Consider the following 22,945-nt stretch of genomic DNA (forward strand, 5'->3'; position numbering starts at 1 on the left):
CGGCAGAGCCGAGTCCCGTGCCAGTACCAGTGGCAGTGCCGAGACGACCAACGCCTGCACCGCGATCGCGGAAGACGAGTGCTACTTGTGGTAGTCCAGGAGGTGTTGTCAGAAGATTTTGGACAGCCGAATGTCGATCTCGGCAGCAGAACAAACTAGTTGTAGTTTTGATCAGCCTGCACTTGATGGAGTAGGAGCGCCTGGAACGGCAGGAGTTCAACTTCAACGTGTGTCATATGCGCCTCTTGCACCTTCACCTGCGCCTCGAACTCGCGTGGAACCCAGACTAGCCAGGTTTAGTAGGTCCAGCGGCAGCAGAAGGCAAGAGCGCAGCAGCAGCGGCAGCAGAAGGCAAGAGCGCAGCAGCAGCGGCAGCAGAAGGCAAGAGCGCAGCAGCAGCGGCAACAGAAGGCAAGAGCGCAGCAGCAGCGGCAGCAGAAGGCAAGAGCGCAGCAGCAGCGGCAGCAGAAGGCAAGAGCGCAGCAGCAGCGGCAGCAGAAGGCAAGAGCGCAGCAGCAGCGGCAGCAGAAGGCAAGAGCGTAGCAGCAGCGGCAGCAGAAGGCAAGAGCACGTCAGCGGCCGATTGAACCCGGCTGATCTACCAAGCCGTGGAGTTGCGGCCTCGCACTTGCAGGATGACGGCAAATGGTGGAGTGGCCCAGAGTTCTTGCAAGAGCGTCCGGAGCGATGGCCGAACAAAGACATCATAGTGCCCCAGGTTCTTCCGGCACTGCTTCAGCGTCCGCACCCGATGACTCTCACTAGCCAGATCCAGGCAGAGCAGACGACATGCCGCCTGCACCCAGACAACGTCTCGTCCTGGAGCAATCTTCTGCGGGTCACAGCCTGGTGTAAACGGTTCCTTGATAATACCAGAGGCCGACCTCAGCAGTGTGACAGCAACGCAGGTGCTACCGTGCAAGTATCTCTCAAGAGTGCTAAGGCTGTTTCGGTTCCCGAATTGACGGTCACAGAACTCCAAGGCGCCGAGCGGCTCTGGATAAGCTATGCGCAGAGCCAGTGCTACGGAGAAGTAGTGTCAACGCTGAAGGAGAAGAAGCCTCTTCCACCCAGTGCACCGCTAACGAAGCTACAGCCGTTCCTGGACACTGACGGTCCACCGCTGCTCCGAGTTGGTGGACGGCTCCGGACCTCACACCACCTGTCTGACCAGTTCCGGTCCCGTGTGATACTGCCCGCCAATCATCGCGTCACTCAGCTAATTGTTGGGCATGAGGATGAACGCTGTCAACACGGAGCAGGCACGAACCATCTGCTCTCTAACCTGGCCGATCGGTATTGGATCATCAAAGGTCGCCAGGTCGTTAAATCCTACCGTCACCGCTGTGTCCGTTGCCAGAAGCTGTGGAGACGTGTCGCTGAGCCCAAGATGGGGAACTTGCCAAACATCCGGACAAGCGGACCGTTACAGGCATTCGCTCATGCTGGAGTAGACTACGCTGGGCCTTTCCTGGTCAAGATGGGACGCGGACGATCGCAAGAGAAGCGCTATATAGCCGCTTTCTCATGTCTGCAGACCCGTACATGCCACCTGGAGGTAGTGCGTTCTCTGGATGGCGATGGCATGGAGATGGCTATGGCAAGGTTGTGCCATCGCCGAGGTCGACCAACACTGATCCTATCCGACAACGGCAGTAACTTCGTTGCTACCGATCGTGAACTGCGGGAAGCGCTGAGGGATTTGGATCAAGCCAACATCACAGCTGGGTTGGTGATTCAAGGCATCAGATGGCAGTTTAATCCACCGCGATCACCGCCACCTCTGCCGCCGCCACGGAAACCTCCATGGCCGCTACCTCCTGTACCACCGCGGGGAAGAGCTCGGCCGCACTTTGGCGGAGCATTTGAGAGGGTGGTCGGGGCCTTGAAAAAGGCACTCCAGTCAGTCCTGTACAGGGCTAGCCTGACCGACGAAGAGCTGCAAACTTCGTCGTGGGTCATGTCAACGTCGCAACAGCTCTGGAGACGGCGGCGGACTCAGAGTCGACGCCAGTTCACCCATACCATTGCTGGAAAGTTATCCAGCAGCTCCTCAGAGATGTTTGGAAGCGGTGGCTAAGAGAAATGGTCTCTGCTATGAACATCATGACTAAGTGGCGCCGCCAATCGGGCACGGTCGAGATTGGAGACGTCTTCCTCGTCATGGACGATGCGTTATCACGATACAGATGGCCGCTAGGACCCGTGAAGGCCACGTTCCCTGGCAAGGACGGCATTGTTCGCGTCATGGACATCCAGGTCAACGGCAAGAAATATCGGCGTGGTGTTCGATACCTAGTGTCGCTCGATATCCTGACAGCTGAAGCAGCCACTGCGGTATCTCAGTCGGCAGCCCTTGACTTGGATGAGTTGCAGTAAGACACTAATGGAACAGACGTTAGTTAGTGACACAGTACACTTTCGTCACCTCATTTTCTCACTGCTTTCTAGAGCAGTAGGCACTTATTCCTCTATGTGCTGTGTGCTACATACTAGTATCTTCCTTTGTTGTAGTTTCACTCTCCCCTGGTTCGTTCAAGGTGGGGGGTATGTTGTATACATTACATGCATCATAGGAGTCGTGTGTCATATCATGTTTCTCATGCTATTCATCCTTGCACACGCTACACTAGACGTCTGCGTAAGGACAGCTTGCTGGTGTGCTGCATGCATTTATTGCTAGTTCCATGCGTAGCTCTTTGCCCTACTGTGGCGGGAAGGTCGTCCCGTGCAGCCACAATGATCAGCTGCGCTACGGAGGTTCAGTTCCGGCAAACATGCGTGCGGATTTGCATTTTGCTGCTTGGTTTTGATGTATTTGTAGTTAGTGCAAGGAAAGAGCTTGCTGGTGCAGTTGTCGTTTTGGTTTTGGTTTTGAGTTTAGTTTGCTCTTTGTTGTTACCTGCTTTGAACGATCGCCTTTTGTGGAATCGTTACGCTCCTTGTGGTACAATAATACAGTCTTCAGAAATATCGAATACATTACATCCTTTCTGACCGATCACAGTATTCTCCCTGACTCGCAGTTCGCGTACAGGAAGAACCACAGTACGGAGGACGCTCTTGTGCTTGCTGTCAATCGCTGGCTGAAAGCGAAGTATGAGCGCAAACTCACAGGTGTGATATTCGTGGATATGTCGAAGGCTTTCGACTGTGTCAAACACACCATCTTGGCACAGGAGCTATCCGACATTGGGGTCGGCGGTACTGTCCAGCTATGGTTCACTAGTTACCTGAGTGAGCGGCTTCAACGCGTAGTCGTGGGCGGAAATTGCTCGGAATACGTCGCATGCAGTCGAGGGGTGCCGCAAGGATCCGTCCTCGGCCCCCTCCTGTTCACACTATACATCCGTAACCTTCGATGCTGCTTGCCCCAGCAGGTCACAAACCAGGAATTTGCAGACGACATTGCAATTGAAGCCTCGGGCAGTTGCGAACAAGTGTGCTCTTCTCTAAGCACAGCCATCACTGGCCTGTCGCAGTGGTTGGAGGACCGCGGACTAATGCTGAACCAAAAGAAAACGCAAGCTCTGTTGATTTCCCCAAGAGGCCCAGCCCCTGACACAGATAACATTCGAATTCGCTGTGGGAATGCAGCCCTTGCAGTTGTGGAACAAGCGCGGTACCTGGGCGTAATGGTAGATGGGCAGCTCTCCTGGGAGCCTCACGTCAATCACACAATCCAGCAGGTGCGGAAGTCAGTAGGTGCGCTGTGGCGGAGCCGCCGAAGCCTCACCCTGGCGTCAAAGATCCTGTTTTACAGGTCGATGATCCAGGGTAGGTTGTCGTACGCTTCCAACGCCTTTTATCCGTCACTTCAAATTGGCAACATGGAGCCCCTCACACGTCTAACGAAGTGCGCTATCCGCGGCTTCTTCGGTCTGCCACCGTGGTCGCGCACGAGCCCGATCTTTGAACAGCTCCGCCTCACCACCCTGGAGGACATGTTTAACATTAAGCTCCTCATCTTTGTCCGTCGTTGTCTGTTCTCCCGAGCTAGCTCCCTCTTCACCAGCTTCTTCGTGAGAGTTACTGGTGACCGCACTCGGGGAGCAGCACATCACCTCGTTCGAGTACCATTTTGGCCCGGTCCTGCGGGTCGAGCGACCATGCAGTTCATCGGCGCAGTCCTGTGGAACCAGCTCCCGTCTGATCTCCGTTCCGAGCCCAGCCACCTTCAGTTCTGTGCCCTTTTGTATATAGTATGTTCCCATTCCGTTTTTGCTTTGGTGTAGCCCTGAGGTTGATTGCTTATTTATTTCTACCCTTCCTCTCTCCATACTTCTGTCCCCCCCCCCTCTCTCTCATTCCTTCTGTCGTCCACATGTATCAAAGGAGGCGAAATCGCCTGTTTGTGGTGCGACGTTAAATAAACTTCTACAACAACATCTTGATCCTATACCGTATACCGGTCTGTAGTATTATGTGCATTTACTATCCCAATCTCGACTGTCAGTCGCAACCATGGTCTACCATGGTCAACGGCTGAACTGAACATACACGGTGACTGGCTGCTGTACAGACACATAATTATACATGTATGAGGGCGTAGCAGAGGCGCAAAACTGACGGACGACGAGCTTGAAAGTGTTGACGTCGCTTTAGCCGCAGCATTCCATCCAATGACTATGTCAGGCACATCCCGCCCAATGGCAACTGGGAATGTTTTTTGGGGCAGGGTTTTGAAGTACTACTACTAGTTGGATCGCAACAAAAATGAGCTACTGTATGTTTGTGAACCAACTGTCTAGTGTTGTAGTGATAAGAGAGCGGCGGCTAGAGAGAATTGCGGGAAACTCCTACATTTTTTCCAGTTCCAGTTGCCCGAAAGCAAGTCTGTATGAAAGGCGAGGATGGTGAAATAGGATGCTCGGGCGGGTAGCTGTCGCTACTCCATTTACAGATCTTTAGTCTAAAGGGGTGGACAACCAAGCTCCGCCTGAACGAGTCGGACGAGCTTCAGTCGAGGTGGTGAAACATCGATTTTTGGTCAACAATATAACTAATTACTTGCTCATAATGGCAGCCAAGCACGCACCCCTGAGTCCGCTAGCTTCGGAAAGCGGGCCTGCCTCGCCTGCATCTCCGCTGTCGGCCTCCAGTGCTGGTAAGAGGTCGACATCGTCTCGATTCGTAGTGGCTGCCATCGACTTCGGCACCACGTACAGCGGCTATGCGTTCTCGTTCACACGCGACCCGGACAGCATACATGTGATGCGACGCTGGGAGGGCGGCGATCCGGGCGTCAACAATCAGAAGCTGCCCACCAGCGTCCTGATGGACCCCAGTGGCAAGTTCCTCTCGTTTGGCTACAGCGCTCGTGATGATTACCATGACCTGGATCCGGCGGATGCCAAGAAATACTTGTACTTCGAGAAGTTCAAGATGTCGCTCCATTCAAGTGAGGTATGTGTCTGGTAAAAAGATCGGAATTATTGGTCAGCATTCCTTACATAAATACCTGAGGTTTGAAATACTCAAAAATGCTCTATCGTCTTGTCGTTGAAAGGCAGTGTGTGCGATTAGACCTCCCATCATGCATGGTGAGACTGGAAAAAGGATCATTCAACTGTGTCTACTTGAGCTAATTGATTCCAGTTTGAAGATTGTAAGGATGCTTGGACACACACATGTTGATATACATTGTACTTCAGTACAAATATCAGGAAAAGTTCCTTCTGCCAGCGGAGAGGGCTCAACACAATAATGTGGAGCACTGACTATTACACATAGAAGGCACAATGGAGAAGGTTTACAGATTTGTCGCAACTTGAGTTTCTTGCTTAATGCAATCATCAGGCGACTGTATGCAATCATCAGGCGACTATATGCAATCATCAGGCGACTATACGAGTTGCGACAAATCTGTAAACCTCCGTTGTGCCTTTTGTGTGTACAAATATCATGTAGGAGAGTGTCAACCGTAACATGGGGAGAATATGCAGTGGAGTACGAATCGTTGTGTCCCCTTCAAGAATGACCCTTGCACTGCTGTCCTTTGCAGTTCAGTGCAGCATGATCTAAGAGCTAATGGACCAACAGTATAATCTCCAGGTCTGCCTACAAATGAGTCAAGAATAGTGATGATCATTGAACTGCAACTTGATGTAATTCCAAGCACATTACTTACAGTATTCATTGGTTTGAGGGAAAGATGCAAACGAGAAAAGAAGAAGAAAATTGCCTGTCACCACCAGGACTCGAACCAGGGGCCTTCACCTGAGGCCAGCAATGCTCTGACCACTGAGATATGGTGCAGCTGTCATTCCACATTACTATAATGTGAACCTTTTCTTGTGTCTTTCTCGTTTCCTGTGTCTCTTCCTGCCATGTACAATACAGGAACTTCATAAAGGTGTGGAACTGACTGCAGCCAATGGCAAGAAAGTCCTGGCACTGCGTGTGTTTGCATGTGCGCTGCACTTCTTCAAAGAGCATTGCCTGCAAGAGCTGTCGGATCAGTCGTCGACGACCATCTTGAATAGCGACATAAGATGGGTGATTACGGTGCCGGCTATTTGGAAGCAACCAGCAAAGCAGTTCATGAGACAGGCAGCATATGAGGTCAGTTCCACTTCCCCAAGTTGTTGGAGGGGATTTTGAACTTATTTAATTTTTTATCTCTCTTGTTGACAGTGGTATGATGTACAGCACACGACGAACAGACTTCAGTGTATTACACCATGGAGCCCTGCTGGAATCCACTCCACAATCAAAACTGTCATCCCAATGCACATACATGTACATATATCTACCAAGGTGATGCATAGTCAAGGGATATATTAGCTCTTGAGGTCGCTTACTTAACTAATCGTTCCTTCCTCTCCTTTGCTCGCAGGCTGGCCTCGCAAGTCCACAGCAGCCTGACCAATTACTCATCGCACTGGAGCCCGAGGCTGCATCTATCTATTGCCAGAAGCTCAAGCAACGTGAGCTGGTGCAAGAAGAGGCGTCTGAAGACGTGGCCTCGCTGGCTGCTGACTTCTCCAAGGAATCGGCCAATCCCACTCGCTACATCGTTGTGGATTGTGGCGGAGGAACAGTAGATGTCACGGTTCATGAAATGGAGAAAGGCGAGCGTTTGAAGGAGCTACACAAGGCATCCGGCGGAGCATGGGGCTCAATTGGCGTTGACCGCGAGTTCGAGAACCTTCTCAGCTCCATATTTAGCGATGAGTTTATCGAGAATTTCAAAATGTCCAAACCAGCGGGATGGGTAGACATGATGATAGCATTTGAGGCGAAGAAGAGGACTGCAAATCCCAAGAAGACAAGTCCCCTCAATATCTCGCTGCCGTTCGCCTTCATCGAGCACTATAGCCGAATCAAGGGTCAGTCGGTGGAGTATGCGATCAAGAAGTTTGCCAGCAAGGACATCAAGTGGTCATCGCAGGGCATGCTCCGGCTAGCGCCAGCAGCCATGCAGCAACTGTTTGTACCCGTGGTGACTGACATAGTGCAGCATGTTCAAGGACTACTGGACAAGGAGGACTGTGTAGGAGTGAAGTACCTGTTCCTTGTTGGAGGATTTGCAGAGTCGCTGGTTCTACAGGCGGAGGTAGGCAACGGCTCTGTATGTGAATGGTTTAAAATAATGCAGGGGCATGGTCTGAGGTCCATAGGAAGTAGCTCCCTGCTATGTAGATTCTACAGGCCGGGTATTGGCCCACAGCAGTAAAGCCCTGTTTCATGACAACATTGACGGAATACTAGTAACCTGGTTCCCGAGCACGTCATGAACCAGTCAACCTACGTCTCTGTAATGGTAAACCAGTTCCCCGTGAGATCACCGGATTGTGGGCAGCCGGCATGACCGTCGGACTGCTGGGACTTTGCTTTGGCAGTGTTGCCGCAGTGACAGACAATCCCTTCACCATTCATAGCTATCATGCCGGCTTCAAAGTCAGAGGGTGATCACTGAGAAATCATTGTGTTCCCACAGGGTTCAGGGGCAGGCTGGTATCCCTAGTTATCGTAATTCTGAATCACATACGTTTCAATTGGGAAAGCGCCAGAGATCTGGAATATGACGTCACAATTTCCACAAATATTGGCAGAAGAGTAGTAATATTTCCAGTAAAACTCACCCACAGGATGCCCGGTAGACCTAGGTGCCTGTAGCTTGGCAATCCGGATAAGAGAGATACGAGTGTATGCTCTTCTACACTCGGTCAATCCGTTCTATGTCCTTCTATGTTTACCTCAAAGCTCCTTGTCTATGGCAGCTCTGAAGACAGATTAATCAAAATGTTAGTGTTAGGTGACTGCAATATGGTGGTCATAGCGTTCTACCACTGACTAACAACCTCAGTACAAGTACACTATATGTGTAGTTATTTATTCGATCCCTTAAGAATTCCTAACGGGTACAGGTGAAGTTGTCACAACATGACTATAAAAAGTGCATTTGGTTCAGAATTTGATGGTCATCTGGGAGGTGTATTTGTCACATGTGACATCTGTTTCACGTGTCTTGCACAGATCCGGAGTGCCTTTTCAGAGCGCGTTCGTGTAATAATTCCGCAGGACACCTCATTAGCAATCCTGCGAGGCGCCGTGCTCTTTGGCCTCAACCCGACCGTGGTGAGGGTGCGCCGTTCGGCGCTGACCTACGGCGTGGGCGTGTTGAACGAATACGACCCGGCGGTGCATCCCTCCAACAAGCTGGTCGAGAAAGGCGGCCTGCAGTGGTGCACGGACGTGTTCGACACGTTTGTGACCGTCGATCAGCCGGTTGCACTGGGCGACGTGGTGACACGCAGCTACACGCCCGCCAAGGCAGACCAGGTGTCCACCGTCATCAGCATATTCTCCTGCGAGGGCCGCGCCGCACAGTTCACCACCGACCGCAGTGTGCGCCGCTGCGGCGAGCTGCATCTGGAGATGCCCGACACGACGGGAGGGCAGCAGCGTGAGCTGCAAACCAGCATGATGTTTGGTGACACAGAGATCAAGGTGATGGCCGTTGATCTCACCAGCGGTAAGAAGGCTCATGCCACCATTGACTTCCTCAATAAATAGCCACCGTGCTTCAACCGGGCCACACAATCGGATCCAGAACCGGGGAATGCCGCACTGGCAGTGGTACTTCGTAGAGACTGCACATTATGAGCTACACCAGACCAGCTGTGTACAAAGAATACTCAGTAATAGTACTAGCAGTACATGTACGGCCAGTTTACTTGTTCTGTATCGAAGGTGCTGCATCACGAGTATGCTGCCTCTCATCACTGCTCAGATTAGAATTTTGATAACTGAAAGACATTGTTGCCCTTCATGCTAGCAAACATTTGAAAACCTAGGTTTCAACTTGAGCTTCTAGGCTGGTTTCTTCTTCTTGTATCTGCCCGAAGTGTAGACTTATTTGAAGTTACTTTGATGATAATCTTTTATCAATTGGCTTTGCTGGTCGAGCAGCCATGCAATAGGTACAAGTACTCAGTGACATTATCTTGACTGAAGACTTGGTGCATCCTGCTTGGATTCGTTTGTAATCACTGCCGATTGCTTGCCTTCAGAATGAGATCAGAGAATTCTACTACACCAACTACTATAATAATTACAATACTGAGATACTGCATGTAGGTAGAGTCAAGCAGGGTTTTACTTCTGAAGTACATATGATAAGTTAACCGTGATACAAGATACCACATGGTATTATATAACCCAACACTAGTACAATACTAGTATTAGATAAACCTTGTTGTAGTTCACACATGTTGTTAGTTTGACAACATGAAACAAAGTGGAGGACACTGTGTTCGGAAACAATTCAGGATAAAGTAGCTACATGGCTATCAGGACGACATCCAGGAGCGATCAAAGAATACACGACTGACGTTAGGAGAAGTCTAAAAACTCCCCTAGCATAATGAGGGTCAGAACCGAGTTCAACACCCATGATTATGGTTCAAAAACAGAGAGGTTCCAGGCTGTCCAAGAGAGTGCTCAATACCGAGAGGTAGAGCTGCCGGGTTCAAACAATAGGAGGACAGAGAAAGTGTTTTCTCTGTTCTCCCATTATGGTCACTGTTTCCGAACACTGGCACAGTGTCCTCCACCTTGTGTCCTGCTGTTAATTAAACTAACAACAAGATACCACATGTGCCTGTAGACTAGTGTAGATGTTCTAATGAGCCAAGTAAATGAGAAAGTTAGTTCTAGTGAAGAGCGTCTCACTCAGTGATTTGCACTGATTTCATTCACAGTATCAACTACTAGTAACCTGCTGTTACTTACTACAATAGCACAAGTATGTAGTTACTAGCACATGACAGCATTCTCATAAAGTCATTGACAACACGAATGTGGTGAGAGAAGGTTTGCCTTGTAACCGGTAATACTACAGCAAACCGTCCTATACTGAACAACCACAATAATGATGTAGAGACACCGTGGCAATCAGAGATGTCGTTGACTTAGAGAAGGAACAGCGTTGGTCCCAAGATACTGCCTTGTGGCACACCGGCTCGGCTTGGAAAGTGCGAGGTCTGACCACCAACAACAGCCCTTATCTTCCTTTCCTGAAGGTACGAGCGAAGCCAATCTGCCAATATCGGACATTTCAGCTTTGTGCAGCATGCCAGTGTGTGATACTTCATCAAAAGCACCAGCTATGTCGACTGCAGCGATTCGAGCGATTTCATTGCGACCCACTGTGCCGGACCACTCATGAAGTAGGGCAGTTAGGGGGTCGGCCAAGTTCACGGCGGAAGCCAAACTGCCTGGGAGAGAGGATCTTGTGACGTTCCAGGTGATTGACAATTTGCCTGTTGATGATGGTCTCCCTAATCTTGGACACAATGCTCAGAAGGGAGACAGGTCACGAGGTAATTTTCACTGCTGCTTTGGAAGCGCTTGTGGATAGGCACGACATGTGCCGTCTTCCAGGGGTTGGGATAGTGCGACCAGCGCAGACAGAGGGCAAACAGCCTAGTCAGATGGGGTGCAAGCTCTTTCGCACCCACTCGAAGAACCCGGCCTGGGAGACTATTTGGACCAGAGGCATTGTTGACTTGACGCTTGCGGAGCTCCCTGTGAACCTCTGTGAACCTCAGCAGTTCGAAAGCGGATCATGCAGCCAATTGCTGGTCAGTCGTGCTACTCGGCTCTTGGAAGGTTGGGCGGCTTCGAGGGAGCCATCTGTTAGCTTATTGCGGAGTGTGCTCTGTTCAGTTCGGCAGCGTGTGCGCTTGCCATTGTGCGAATATTCTTTGCCACGGTATTCTGGTATCGGAATATGTGTATTGCAACTGTTGTGAGCCTGGATTCCGCCGCCACACCTTGCAAACTCGTTGCTTTGCTGCGATCGCAGCATTGCCATGAAAAAAACCAAACATTGCCATGCCCTGCTGGATTCGCTGAGTAAGGCGTGTGCAGGCCTCCTCATGTGGATCATCCTGTACTGCTGTAGAAAGGAATCCCAGTCTGACTCTCTGAGGCTCGCAGGCGACTCCAGTCAGCAAGGTTGTAGCGCCACACACGCCTGGATGTGGGAGGCTCCCTATATTATTATCATGTATAGCGGGTGCTGCTGAGACAAAGGAACATACATGACTTGTAGTACAACCTGGTGGTCAGACTTTCCGAGGTCGAGGGGAGGTAACAAGGGGGTGCGGGCTTCCGGATGCTGTACTGAGTCTGGAGTCAGAATCATGATTGTCATGATAATGATCTGCACGCCTGGCACACAGTGACTGAGCCGTCTCTCCAGTCTACATAAAGACAGTATTCGCTGGAAAATACAACAAAAATTATTGGTTGCTCACAATAGTCACATGCACAGATCTAGATCTAGAGTCACACTCTGATATGAGTGGAGTAGAGTCTACCTGTCGTTGGCGGCATATCGTGCAGTGCTGACTGAGTCCGTACTCTTGGCCTCTGAGTCTGAGTGCACGCAGTGTTGTTGAATGTTGTTCATTGCACACTTTTCCATAATTATACTCTGCTTGTGTACATCACATTCTACCGAGACATTTATACAGTAACTGTTCCAATAGTCCAAGTAACAGTTAGCTTGGTCCAGCAACCCTCTTCCTCTGTCTCTGTTCCAACGAAAGGAAACGACTTGCCCATCGAGTTGCTGACTGCGGAGTGCCGCACGGGCCCGGTGGTGTGGTGATTATTACACTTGTAAAGTGCAGTGGACAACAGGGAATCACAGTTGGGAAGAGAGAATTGAAGGACTTGAGATCTCGTTGACGACTTTTTGGTCGCTGGACTCCAGTCCGGCAGTGCAGTGGCCGTGTGGGATCGCTAGCGCACTTTGTAAGTAAAGCCTGTGCACCACCCTGTGGGGACTTCTCTGCAATCTATTTTTTGAAAGATTATGTGCGAATTTCTCTAAGAACTTGAGGGCTGAATTGTTTCGTAGATCGCGGCAGCTGGTTTGTGCTATCATTATTCTCCACCCTGGCAAGGAGACGCTTACATTCATACTGTCTCCCGGGCGGCGTTGGGGTAAAGAGGGAGAGCAAGGATGGTGAAAGGACAGAAGGCGCAGAAGAATCCCAATGCGGGAAAAAAACAGGTTGGCTATTTTCTTTTTCATCCGTAATATTTGTGCAAATGTTCACAAAGCACGATTTGGTAGTTACACATCAGTGCAGCCAGAAGCAGGTGCTGTTTGCAAAGCTCTTAGTCTAACTATGCAACGAGTGTATGATGGGATCTCCCCTCTGAATTCGTTGAACTTTGAGACTTTTGCATTGAAAACTGTATTTCTTGGAATAAGCAACCCCCTCCCCTGCAGCTTAGTTCAGACTATGGAGGCACAAGGCTTAGTTCTACATGTAGTGACAAAGAGTCCATAATAGCACACAAAGAGGCAAAGCCAGTTGTAAATCTGATGAGGCCTTTCTACCATTACTTCTCAAATCAGTACATGGTGATAATGTGACGAAGCACGATGTCAATTTTCACAGCGTATTGGCGGTAAAATTGTGATGAAACGTAAGCAGGCTGAATGATGATGTGAGCTGCGCCAAGGAGTACAAGAACTATAGGGAGGTGGGAAGTCAAAATAGCACTAGCTTCCTAACAAACTCCTGTCTACAAAGCTCAGGCTGAAGTTGGCAATGTAAACAGCCTCTAGCACATCTAGGTGGCATTTGCTGTGCGCCCGTGCATGAATCTTGAAGCGCTCTGGACTATTCTTACATACTGCATCCAGTCATGCAGGGGACATGATAAGATGTGTTGTTATTGCACTATCATTTTTCTCAACTGGTAGATTGTGAGAATCACGCTGGTTGGGTTCACACTTACTCGGGATAGTGTTAGTCTGCGCTACCTGATCAGCTGGGCTCCAAGAATATGCACAGTGATGGATCAGTGCATACCCCGCTGCCTTCATCACATACTTATCCCACCAGCACCGCGTACTGTATTGTACTATACCAATGTACTCAAACCTACAATCTCTCGTACCGGCACACCCGTTTTCTTTGTTTGATTCGCTCGGCTGCCAAACACGATCTTTTAAATTTTGGGCACATGGACTTCAGTTCTGTAGAAAGGGTTGGTTTCACTGAAACCAACCCTTTGTACGAAACTTTTCATCATAGCCTAGGAGCTGAGGCATCATTCATGATCCACAGCAAGAAGGCAGCGAAGCCTGTACCTATGGTGAAATAAAATAATTCAAGATAAGATAACATAACATAGCTGAAGTCCAAAATTTAATGAAACTTTTTCAGACCACACAGGGAGTGTGCAGTTTGATTTTCCACACTGCTCGGATGTAGCTGCATGGCGTAATGAAGGCACTGCGCATCTTGCCCATGGAGAAAAGATCACAGTTGCATACTGTCGTTATGGACTCTGCCAGCGGTGTAGTGAACGGTGATCTACACAAACTATTATTCGGTCGAAAACCAATTCAACAAACTGTGTAATCTGCTACTCTCTACGTGCACCACGGAAAGCTATTTTGTCCCTTGCAAAGCCGCCCTTATACTTTTTTTCCCCTAAGGGCCTTATTTCAGTAAATACCGTATTTAAGCTGGAATGCATCCTCACCACCTCACCCATCCATGTGGCATCAGCCCGAAGAAAGATTTTGTGGTACTGCATGTACATGTACATCGTACTGTTAGTGTTGTTCATGCAGATTGAATGGCTAGTAATGCGGTAGTACTTGCAAGTTGTGAGTGAGTGTGGGTTGTGATCTAGTATTTTATTGTGGTGAAAGGAATGTACTGAATGTTCGTTCGTTCCATAACAGCATATGTATGTGTGTGTTTGCGCATGTGTGTGTATGCATGTGTGTGTGTGTGTGTGTGTGTGTGTGTGTGGGTGTGGATGTGTGTGCGCGCTCGTGTGCATGTGTGTGCGTGTGTGCATGTGTTCCTGCGGCAATATGAATGCACGGATCCGTCTGTTTTTGCCCTTCTGATAGCCGGCAAAGAGCTCCAAAGCTGCCGAAGTCCTCGGTAAGTCTGGCGGTCTGCTCACTTTTTCAGACTATGGTAGCCTTCCATCATCAACATCAGCTTCATCGACATCGGCCGTAGCAACAGCAGCAGCAGCACCAGGCTATATTCCAGTGGCAGCAGCCAGCGGCTCAGTGGCAGCCATGGATATCAGTGACTCAGACCTCCCGCCCGATGTTCTCCCCAATCTGCGCAAGCTGAGCAAACGTGATGCAACGACCAAGGCCAAGGTATGCGCTTAGTATCCACATCCATGCTTGTGTAGTTTTAGTCGTACGCATTGTTCAGAAGTTTTAGGGAGTTGTAAAGGGAGTCCAGATTTGTTGGTGTGTGTTCCCATTACATGCAGTGATGTGTGATGTGTGATTTTGTGTGTATGTCCTGTGTTCTCTTAGGCACTTTATCACCTTGGCCAGTTGAAGTTTAATGATCTTACAGACCAAGAGATCAAGGCCATATTGCGACACTGGCCTCGCCTGTTCTGCCGACTGGTCACGGTGAGGATGCTGCTGCATTCAGTCCTTGTGCATGATCGCATGATTAATGATAGGGTCATAGCACCTGCAGTGACTGTGCAAGTGGTCGTGCCTGTTCATTACGCGTGCTTGCGGGCTCGTGTGCGGTGGTGGCGTTTCCGTGTTCGTAGTAGTGCATCGTGCCCGGGACCACAGAATAGCTGTGCATCAGTATCCATTATTAGTCTTGTGTTATGATTGTCCACTGCGAATTGCAACCAAATTGGATAGGGACCGAACGGTTGTTATTTATCGTCCGCTATTAAGTTTCTTCTGGTCTCAGTTTGCACTGTGATGAAGATGATGTTTCTTGTGTCTTGTGTTGTCACTGATAATACTTTGCCCGCGGCAGGATTATGACCACATGGTGCGTGAGTACACACTTCGTTTTCATGACTCGCTGGCACGGCGAGCTGGAAAGCTCATTGAGCCACACCTGAAGTCATTAGTGCCCGCCTGGATTGGGCTCAAGTTTGATGTTCACACGCCAACGTCAAAGTTTTGTAACAGCAGCTGGAGCAGTATATTCCCCCCGGAGAAGAACAGGAAGGTGATAGGAATCTGCCTCTCGGAATGTCTAAAGGTACGAGGTAGTCTCTGTGCCACATCATGGTTGTCTTCTATAGTGGTGGGAACATGTGTTCAGGAGGATTGAGTTAGAATTTCCCTGTTTCACATGATCAGTTTGCCATGGCTTTCTGGCATTTTGTCTTGTCCCATAACTAGTATACACTTATACCTGGGTTATCCGGACGCCGAAGGTACGGGCACTCCGGTCTACCGGGCACCCTTTGGGCGAGTTTCAGTGGAAATATTACTACTCTGTTGTCACTTTTTGTGGAAATAGTGACGTCATATGCCATATCTATCAACATGCATGTGATTCGGAGTTACGGACATTTCAAAGCTACGGGCAGTGCCCGGTCCTGGACCGCCCCGATAAACGAGGTTTGAGTGCAGTTGGATTTTTTCGTGTGCAGTGGAAATGCCAAACCCAAGTGCCAAACCTAAGTACCACTGGAAGATGGTAGTGTCTGTGCGGGTACTACTTTGGGCATCCAGATAGCGGTGTGATTTCACTAACAATTTGGGTCTTGCAAACTGGCATGAAAATTAATAATCAATGAAGCTAGAATTGAGTCTGCTGTCTTTTCATGATGGATGATACCAAGAGTACATAGCCCCCCCCCCCCCCCCCCCCCCAGAGTGTGCAACGCCTGATCCAGCTCTGCATAGGGTCTTGGTTGAGCGTAGTCGGATCTTCTGATGTCATGCGTATACTTCACACCAGCGCAAGGCCGGTCTCGAGGCAGGGCACCGTTGTTTTTGATCCGAGAGTACCCGCGACTCCCCGGGTACCCCTCAGATGTGTACGGTATTATGATGCAAAGATCCGATTACGCTGGACCAAGACCCTATGCACAGCTGGATCAGGCGTTGCACACTCTGGGGGGTTTATGTACTCTTGATGATACTTGGCCCTGTCATTGCCAATTACACAGCATGATAATCTTTACCTGGCCCATGCAGAGGTTACCTATAGTCATTCTGAGGAGGGGGGGGGGGGGGGGGGGGGGCTTCACTGATAAGGGCTGGAAGCTATAGCCTACTATAGGGATCTTTTGCATCTCAGTGATTGGAGGTGGGGTATCCTGATGTGGGTGGCAGTAATCTGTATGTTTGACAGTCCATGGTATGTGTATGGGGTTGTGGGGGCTTGTGTCTTTTGCAGCAATACAATTACAATCTTCTGGAGGAGACACCAGAGTCGTTGACAGAGCTCAGGTACGTCAGCCAGGGCTTTGCACAATGTATCATAATGTTGTGCTGTGACTGGGAGTCGCTTTCACCAGTTTATTTTCATCCTCCAACAAAAACTCAATTTTGTTGCTGTGTTCTTAGCTCACTACACTCTGTCTGCTGTTGACTATGTATGTTGTCTTGGCTCTTTCCCCCCTCCCATTCTAGTCCCGGCACAGATGAAGAGAAACAAGCACGGTTTGAGCGGTTGATAGCGTCGTCGTATCTTTCTTTGGAGTATGTCATCATGTCGCTGAATACTGATGATCGTTCTGCTGAACTGACTTCTCAGCAAGTGGAGAGTGTCTCGCTTTTGACCAGCAATAAGAAAATCTGGAAGTGCGCTTCGCACCCTTCTGCTGCTGTAAGCCATCAAGTAACGGTGTCCTTATGTCTAAGTGCGATCTGCTACGGTATTGGCGTAGCTAATACATCTGGTGCTACCATTGATAGATTTGCTGTTACGTGTGTGTGTGTGTCTGTGTGTATGTTTGTGTGTGTGCGTGTTTGTGTCCCATATGGTGCAGTGGTATGTGCAGTCTATTTCCAATTGAGAGGCTGCGGGTTCAATTCCCGACGATTATGGTCGCACACGTCTTCTTCTTTTTCTCATTCTCCTAGCTCTTCTTTCCTTCTCCTGGGTGGTTACCAACAGCCAGTGTATGCCGGAGTATGTGATGTGGTGTGTGTGTGTAAAAAAATGAATGAAACAAATTTGAAAAAATGAAAAATGAAAAATAGGGATTCACTGGCCAGAGAAAGCCACTTCAAACAGCTGTGTGGTGGATACCAGGCTAAATTAGTGGTGGTAAATTCATCAGCCTTGCAAGCTGTTGAATGGTGTAATCCTAGCACGAGTTGCTATGTGTAGCTGTTCGCTTTCATCGCTTCAGCGATGGGCATGTCTGAGTCTGAGTTTTTGTGTGTGTGTGTGTGTGTGTGTGTGTGTGTGTGTGTGTGTGTTTGTGTGCGTTTGTGTGTGTGTGTGTGTGTGTGTTTGTGTGTGTGTGTGTGTGTGCGTGTGTGTGTGTGCGTGTGTGTGTGTGTGTGTGTGTGTGTGAGTGCGTGTTTAAGGTCACAGTATGTTATTGAAAAGAACGCATGTGCTTCTAGCTAGGGCCTTGTACAGAATTGAATCTTGTTAGAGATTTTTGTGAATATGGCTGCTTGGTGTGTCACCATAGTTTGTTGATGTTGTTGTTGCTGCTGCTGCTGCTGCTGTTGTTGTGGTCGTGGTGGTGGTCGTTGTTGTTTGTACTTCTCCAGATCCAGACAGCCTTCTACTTATTCCTTGCCGCACTCTGCAAGGCCTTATCGCCAGTGGTCGAGAAGCAGTACGAAAGAATTGCCAAAGTAACACTGGGCTGCCTGGAGAAGACTGACAGTAGAGTGTGCCGGCCACTGTGGGAGACTGTGCTGCTACTGGTGACCAAGTTCCCGGTAAGCTGCTCAGTGTATTGATGTGCGTTGCGCGCACATGCCTGCTGTATGACCATGAGGACATCCTACTCTGTGTGGGGGTATTAATGTACTTTTTAGACACCCGGTGTTTTACCAGTGTGAAGTATGTCATCTAGGCCTATTCTACTCACCACCTGACATGTACATACATGTACTACATAGTATCACAGGGGTGGTAAGCAAAGAAATACTATGCAGTACAAGGGGAGAGAAACAAAAGGGAAGGGGGAGGGGTGAGAAGGCAGACAAGAGGGGCTAAAATATAAAGTGCCAAAGGCAAACACCGAAGACACCCTACATTCATAATTATTAACTAGTTGGGCAACTAGTGTCGTATCGTAAGCAATTCGAGAGATATTACGTTATTCTTTTGTTTGCATACTGATGGTATAGAAGAGAAATGGTGGACACACACACACACACTAGCCTGAATAGGGGTAAACACACACACACACACTAGCCTGAATAGGGGCAAACACACACACACACTAGCCTGAATAGGGGTAAACACGTAGATTTAGGATGTTGCATTCGAGTGAGTGTTCACATCATTCTACTGTTCTGCTCCATCCTTGTTTTTGTTTTTGTACTCATGCTGCTTATGCGTGATGTGCAGCATATCTGTGGATTTGCTCTTGTGTTCATGCGCTCATGTATTGACTGGTTGTTTTCCTGCAGGAGTGTTGGAATAGCATCAGCCCAGAGAAGCAAGTGTTCCCAGGTCTGTTCAAAGTCTTGTCATCGGATAGTGCTGCAACACTGAGTAGTGTGGTTCCCAACATTCTACCGTTCCTCAGTGCCGTACCCAGACAGGTATGTAACACATCCTATGGTACAGAATTCGTACTACAGATCCATATAGGTTACTGGTTACAGGTGCATACTCCATGTAGGGACAGGTATCCATATGTATACATATATGTAGGTACCGGTACATACTGTTACACACGGACGGATATGTAACAGGGTCCTAACAGATCCGTATAGGTACAGGACTACAGGTACATACTGCTACATACAGACGGGTATGTAACAAATCCTAACATCCATAGGTTGCAGGTATGTACCACTGCTTGCTAGCTGCGTGTTCATGTGGACAATTAACCGTTGTTTTCGGCACAACAGAACAATGAAGCAAGGCTAGGACCTGTGAACTAAGCTTCATTCTATTCTGTCCAATGAGCAATGCAACTTGAGTACATGTGGGTAAATATACTGTCACTGTGGGCTGTAGAGGCAAAAGTGTGAGATAAGAATTCCTTTTTCTCTCTTGGTTGTTGATGTTTGATTTGCACGAAGTCAACATTGTACTCAAATGTTGGTCCGTGTCGCTGTCAGGGTCTTTGAACTATTTTGGTCATCCTTTGTGTTCCTCAGCCGCACATGCGTAAATCGGTTTCTTTTGCTTACGACTCTGGCCTACATGTTTTGGATATTTCTGTGTGTCTTCTTGGCTGTGCCTGCAGCTCATTGGAGAATACTCGCCATACGAGCCAGTTCCGAGTTTCTTATCGCAATTCTTTCAGAGCCTCCGAGACAGGTAAATAAGCTATGTGAAATAGTGTTCGTTGTGACAGACATGTGTGAGTGTGGCAAGTTACTAAATGTAGATTCAAGTTGTGCCGGTATTGGATTTTCCCCACTGTTCCTCTTTCTAATATTTATTCTTAGTAGCAGTGGTGAGGCTTCCTGCAGCTTCATTCATAGGAAAAAAAGGTTTCAGAGCAGACTCGCTCTCTTCCTCTTGCAGAGTGAATGGGAAGAGAGCGAGTCTGCTCTGAAACCTTTTTTCCTAATATTTATTCTGTCGCGAAGTCTGAAGAAAATGTTGAACGGCCTCTGCTGGGATGACGACTACACCATAGCTCAGTGGTTAGAGCATCGCTGGCTACAAGCGAGGGTCCCTGGTTCGAGTCCTGGTGGTGACAGTCAATTTTTTCTTCAGACTTTTCCCGTTTGTCTCTTTCCCTCAAACCAGTTCATATTTATTCTGTCGTTAGAATAAAAAACATTTTAATAGCTTCTGCAGAAATCGATACCTAAGCTGTTTGCTAGTGGGCGTTGAGAATGAGTGAGAATCGTTGCCTTTGGCACACGTAAACCAGTCAATTTTAGGAAATTGTTATATCTGCTGCTCGTTAGACTAATGGGCTTTTACAGTAGTATGTTGTGTGTTGCCCGTGGCTTGGCTGTGCAGTTTCTACAGTCGTCGAGTGGATGATGCTCATCGGCGGAAGGCTGTGGAGTGCTACCTGGTCTGCTTACGTTACACATTGCTTCAAGTGCCGTTTGCTGATGAAGTGCGCAATGACGACATCACCATTGCGGAGGTGTCTTCAGCACTTCTGGAGGCCCAGGTAACCAGTGTCAACACAATGAAAAAGAGGTGTACATGTTTATTGTTATGTGCTACATGTACATGTACATGTGCTGCACTACACTATTGTTTATATGCACTTTCATGGTGCGATTGCTTGTGGTGGGTTGACTATGACGCTGCTGTTTAGGAGCATCCCCAGCATCGCAATGTTTTGTCCTTTTTGTTATCGTCCATCAACCCCAAGCGCATGTGCTACAGGTGTGTCGCTGATCCACTGTTTTGCGTTTTGTGGTTCGCTTCACAGCTGCTGCCTGTGGTGGAAGCAGCCTTCGCCAACCGGATTCCACCCACAGTGCTGTTCGACCCTCTGAACAGCTTCTTGAGGCGGCTCCTGAAACGCATTCACAACGACACAAGCAGAATTCCACCAGGTTAGAAAAACACTTCATGCTTGAGCATTACTGGGAGTGAGCTTTCCTCCTTTCTGTTTGCAGCTAAAAGGCAGAGGATTCCACTTGGGATATTCCTATGTGTGCTGCTGTATTTAGGTCTTTGTGTGTGTGCGTGCGTGCGCGCGTGTGTGTGTGTGTGTGTGTGTGTGTGTGTGTGCCTCCTGCTCTTTGTTGGTTCGGTGGAGATTGAAAGTGCTGATTCCTTTGTGTATCTTCTTTCGGTGATAACGGCTAACACCCGCTCATCTGTGCGTGTTTTGTGTTATTATACTTATAGATGATGAGGCAGGTACACCACGGCTTTCCATGGATCTCCTGCCAGAGGTATTCTGGGAGGAGATGGAGGCGCTGTTGTCCATGGAAGTTAATCGTCCCGGCCAGCCAAAGGTAAATCAACAATGGTAATGTTCGGAACACTGGGTCTTTCCAACTGTGCTTTCTCGATGTACTGTATTTTTTGGAGTATACGCTGCACCCAGATTTTTGTCCAGAAATACAGACATTTACCCTGTATTCCACATTTACCGTGTATTCCACATTTACCGTGTATTCCACATTTACCGTGTATTCCACATTTACCGTGTATTCCACATTTACCCTGTATTCCACATTTACCCTGTATTCCACGGTTCATTTGACCATGGTAGTAAAGTATAAACTGCACCGACTTTTTTTGGTGGATTATGTCATTTATGTGTGTTTGTAGTGCGGCTTATACTCCGGAAAATACTGTACACGCAGTGTCAACTAAGTAGTGAGGTTTATGCACAGTGAGGACTATCTCTTAGGCTTGGCATGGTAGGAGTTGGTGTAGATTGTTCCTGCAGACGTGTTACGTTTCTCTGTTTAAAAGATTCAGAGTGTGGAAACCAGCAGTAACGAGTATGCTGAGGTATTGCCTTGGGTACATGTTCTCCTGCCTTCAAACATCTTGGTGTCTGTTGTTGTGCTTTAGGCACATTTCCACGTGTCCAATGCCTCAGTGCGGAATTGCAATGGCTGTCTCCCTGCTGGTGTCTGTGTTGATTTTGCTATCTAGGCGAAACTGGACAAAGTCAGTATTCTTCTGGTGCGACTGAGCACGTCTCTTCGTGACGAGGGTCGTCTATCAGTGCACGCTATTGGGTCGGACCTGGATCCAGCATTTGAGCCACTCCACGGTCTGATTGCTGATGTTGCCACCTCGGCACTCGCCTATTCGTACGAGCATGGCTCCATGGATCACCTGCGCATCTTCTCCTGTATTATCCGCACGCCTGTGGGTCACTCAGTTCTGAGGTACGCGCTCTCCAACCCATCCGGCTACGACTACATCACAAACACTCAGAGCAAGTATCCTCACATCCGTGTCTTCACCGACTTTGACGACATGGCCAGCTGCCCAGCGGATCACGTTGCCGAAGTGTTCCTGCAGTGGGTGGTCTTCCCCTGGTTGTATGAGAGTGTGAAGTGTGGCGAGGAGCAGAGCCTGGCACGCTACTCATCCATGATCAAACTGTGCCTTGTGGAGGTCGCCTTTGCCATCATACTGCATGCGCCCTCCACACAGCGCGTAGACCTGCTGAACGAGATGTGCCGCATGTGTGGCCAGAATGTCCTCGTGCTCTGCGCAATGATCCGCCAGGCCGTGCTCTGGCTGCAAGACCAGGACAATGCCATATTCGTGCAGGATTGGCTCTCCGGAGAAGAGCTAGGTGGCTGTCTTGTGGTACTGGTGTGGAAGGCGACCAATGCTGCATCCCCGCCTTTGGCCCTCTCGGCTGATTTAACCATCTATGAGGGTAGTGAGGTGCCAGACAGCAGTATCTCAGCTGAGTTGTCTATTTGGCACAGCGTACACCTGCTACTACGGCCCGGCTCGGGAAAAGGTACACTTTGACGGTCTCCGCTGTACATGTACATGACTGGTGTTGGTGTCTGCAGTAGCATCTGTTACTGCTTTTCAGTCGAGTGCTGCTCGCT

The 22,945-nt window shown here is 49.0% G+C and overlaps 3 protein-coding genes across 4 annotated transcripts in view; all 3 read left to right on the forward strand.

The window, feature by feature from the left end:
* Window positions 1–751: 751 nt before the first annotated feature.
* LOC135808046 (uncharacterized) lies at window positions 752–2,080 on the forward strand. The gene has a single exon (XM_065321269.1). It carries the CDS (start codon window positions 752–754, stop codon window positions 2,078–2,080), a length of 1,329 nt encoding a protein of 442 aa, XP_065177341.1.
* Window positions 2,081–4,744: 2,664 nt separating this feature from the next.
* LOC135805831 (heat shock 70 kDa protein 12A-like) lies at window positions 4,745–9,538 on the forward strand. Its single transcript, XM_065319944.1, has 4 exons — window positions 4,745–5,406; window positions 6,343–6,564; window positions 6,839–7,558; window positions 8,482–9,538. Exons 1-4 carry the CDS (start codon window positions 5,020–5,022, stop codon window positions 9,019–9,021), a joined length of 1,869 nt encoding a protein of 622 aa, XP_065176016.1. The 5' UTR covers window positions 4,745–5,019; the 3' UTR covers window positions 9,022–9,538.
* Window positions 9,539–11,931: 2,393 nt separating this feature from the next.
* The window catches only part of LOC135805832 (E3 ubiquitin-protein ligase listerin-like), a 33,981-nt gene continuing 22,967 nt past the window's right edge, over window positions 11,932–22,945 (forward strand). Inside the window, exons 1-14 of one of the 2 annotated variants that reach the window (XM_065319945.1) lie at window positions 11,932–12,270; window positions 12,377–12,532; window positions 14,402–14,665; window positions 14,831–14,932; window positions 15,303–15,533; window positions 16,683–16,735; window positions 16,919–17,114; window positions 18,017–18,190; window positions 18,890–19,024; window positions 19,678–19,751; window positions 20,409–20,568; window positions 20,836–20,962; window positions 21,261–21,370; window positions 22,023–22,851. In XM_065319945.1, the coding sequence (XP_065176017.1) occupies window positions 12,482–12,532; window positions 14,402–14,665; window positions 14,831–14,932; window positions 15,303–15,533; window positions 16,683–16,735; window positions 16,919–17,114; window positions 18,017–18,190; window positions 18,890–19,024; window positions 19,678–19,751; window positions 20,409–20,568; window positions 20,836–20,962; window positions 21,261–21,370; window positions 22,023–22,851 (2,506 nt within the window). In that variant the 5' untranslated portion in view covers window positions 11,932–12,270; window positions 12,377–12,481. The remainder of the gene's footprint in view (window positions 12,271–12,376; window positions 12,533–14,401; window positions 14,666–14,830; window positions 14,933–15,302; window positions 15,534–16,682; window positions 16,736–16,918; window positions 17,115–18,016; window positions 18,191–18,889; window positions 19,025–19,677; window positions 19,752–20,408; window positions 20,569–20,835; window positions 20,963–21,260; window positions 21,371–22,022; window positions 22,852–22,945) is intronic. The other variant, XM_065319946.1, reaches the window with a different exon arrangement.

This window comes from Sycon ciliatum, chromosome 1 (assembly GCF_964019385.1).
Source record: "Sycon ciliatum chromosome 1, ocSycCili1.1, whole genome shotgun sequence".
NCBI classification, from domain to species: Eukaryota; Metazoa; Porifera; class Calcarea; order Leucosolenida; family Sycettidae; genus Sycon; species Sycon ciliatum.

Bases quoted from the DNA above. Each gene is read 5' to 3' on its own strand.
- LOC135808046 (XM_065321269.1), top strand. From the start codon at position 752: ATGACTCTCACTAGCCAGATCCAGGCAGAGCAGACGACATGCCGCCTG.
- LOC135805831 (XM_065319944.1), top strand. From the start codon at position 5,020: ATGGCAGCCAAGCACGCACCCCTGAGTCCGCTAGCTTCGGAAAGCGGG. The intron at 5,407-6,342 runs GTATGTGTCTGG...TGTACAATACAG, and splicing joins TGTCGCTCCATTCAAGTGAG to GAACTTCATAAAGGTGTGGA. The intron at 6,565-6,838 runs GTCAGTTCCACT...CTTTGCTCGCAG, and splicing joins TGAGACAGGCAGCATATGAG to GCTGGCCTCGCAAGTCCACA.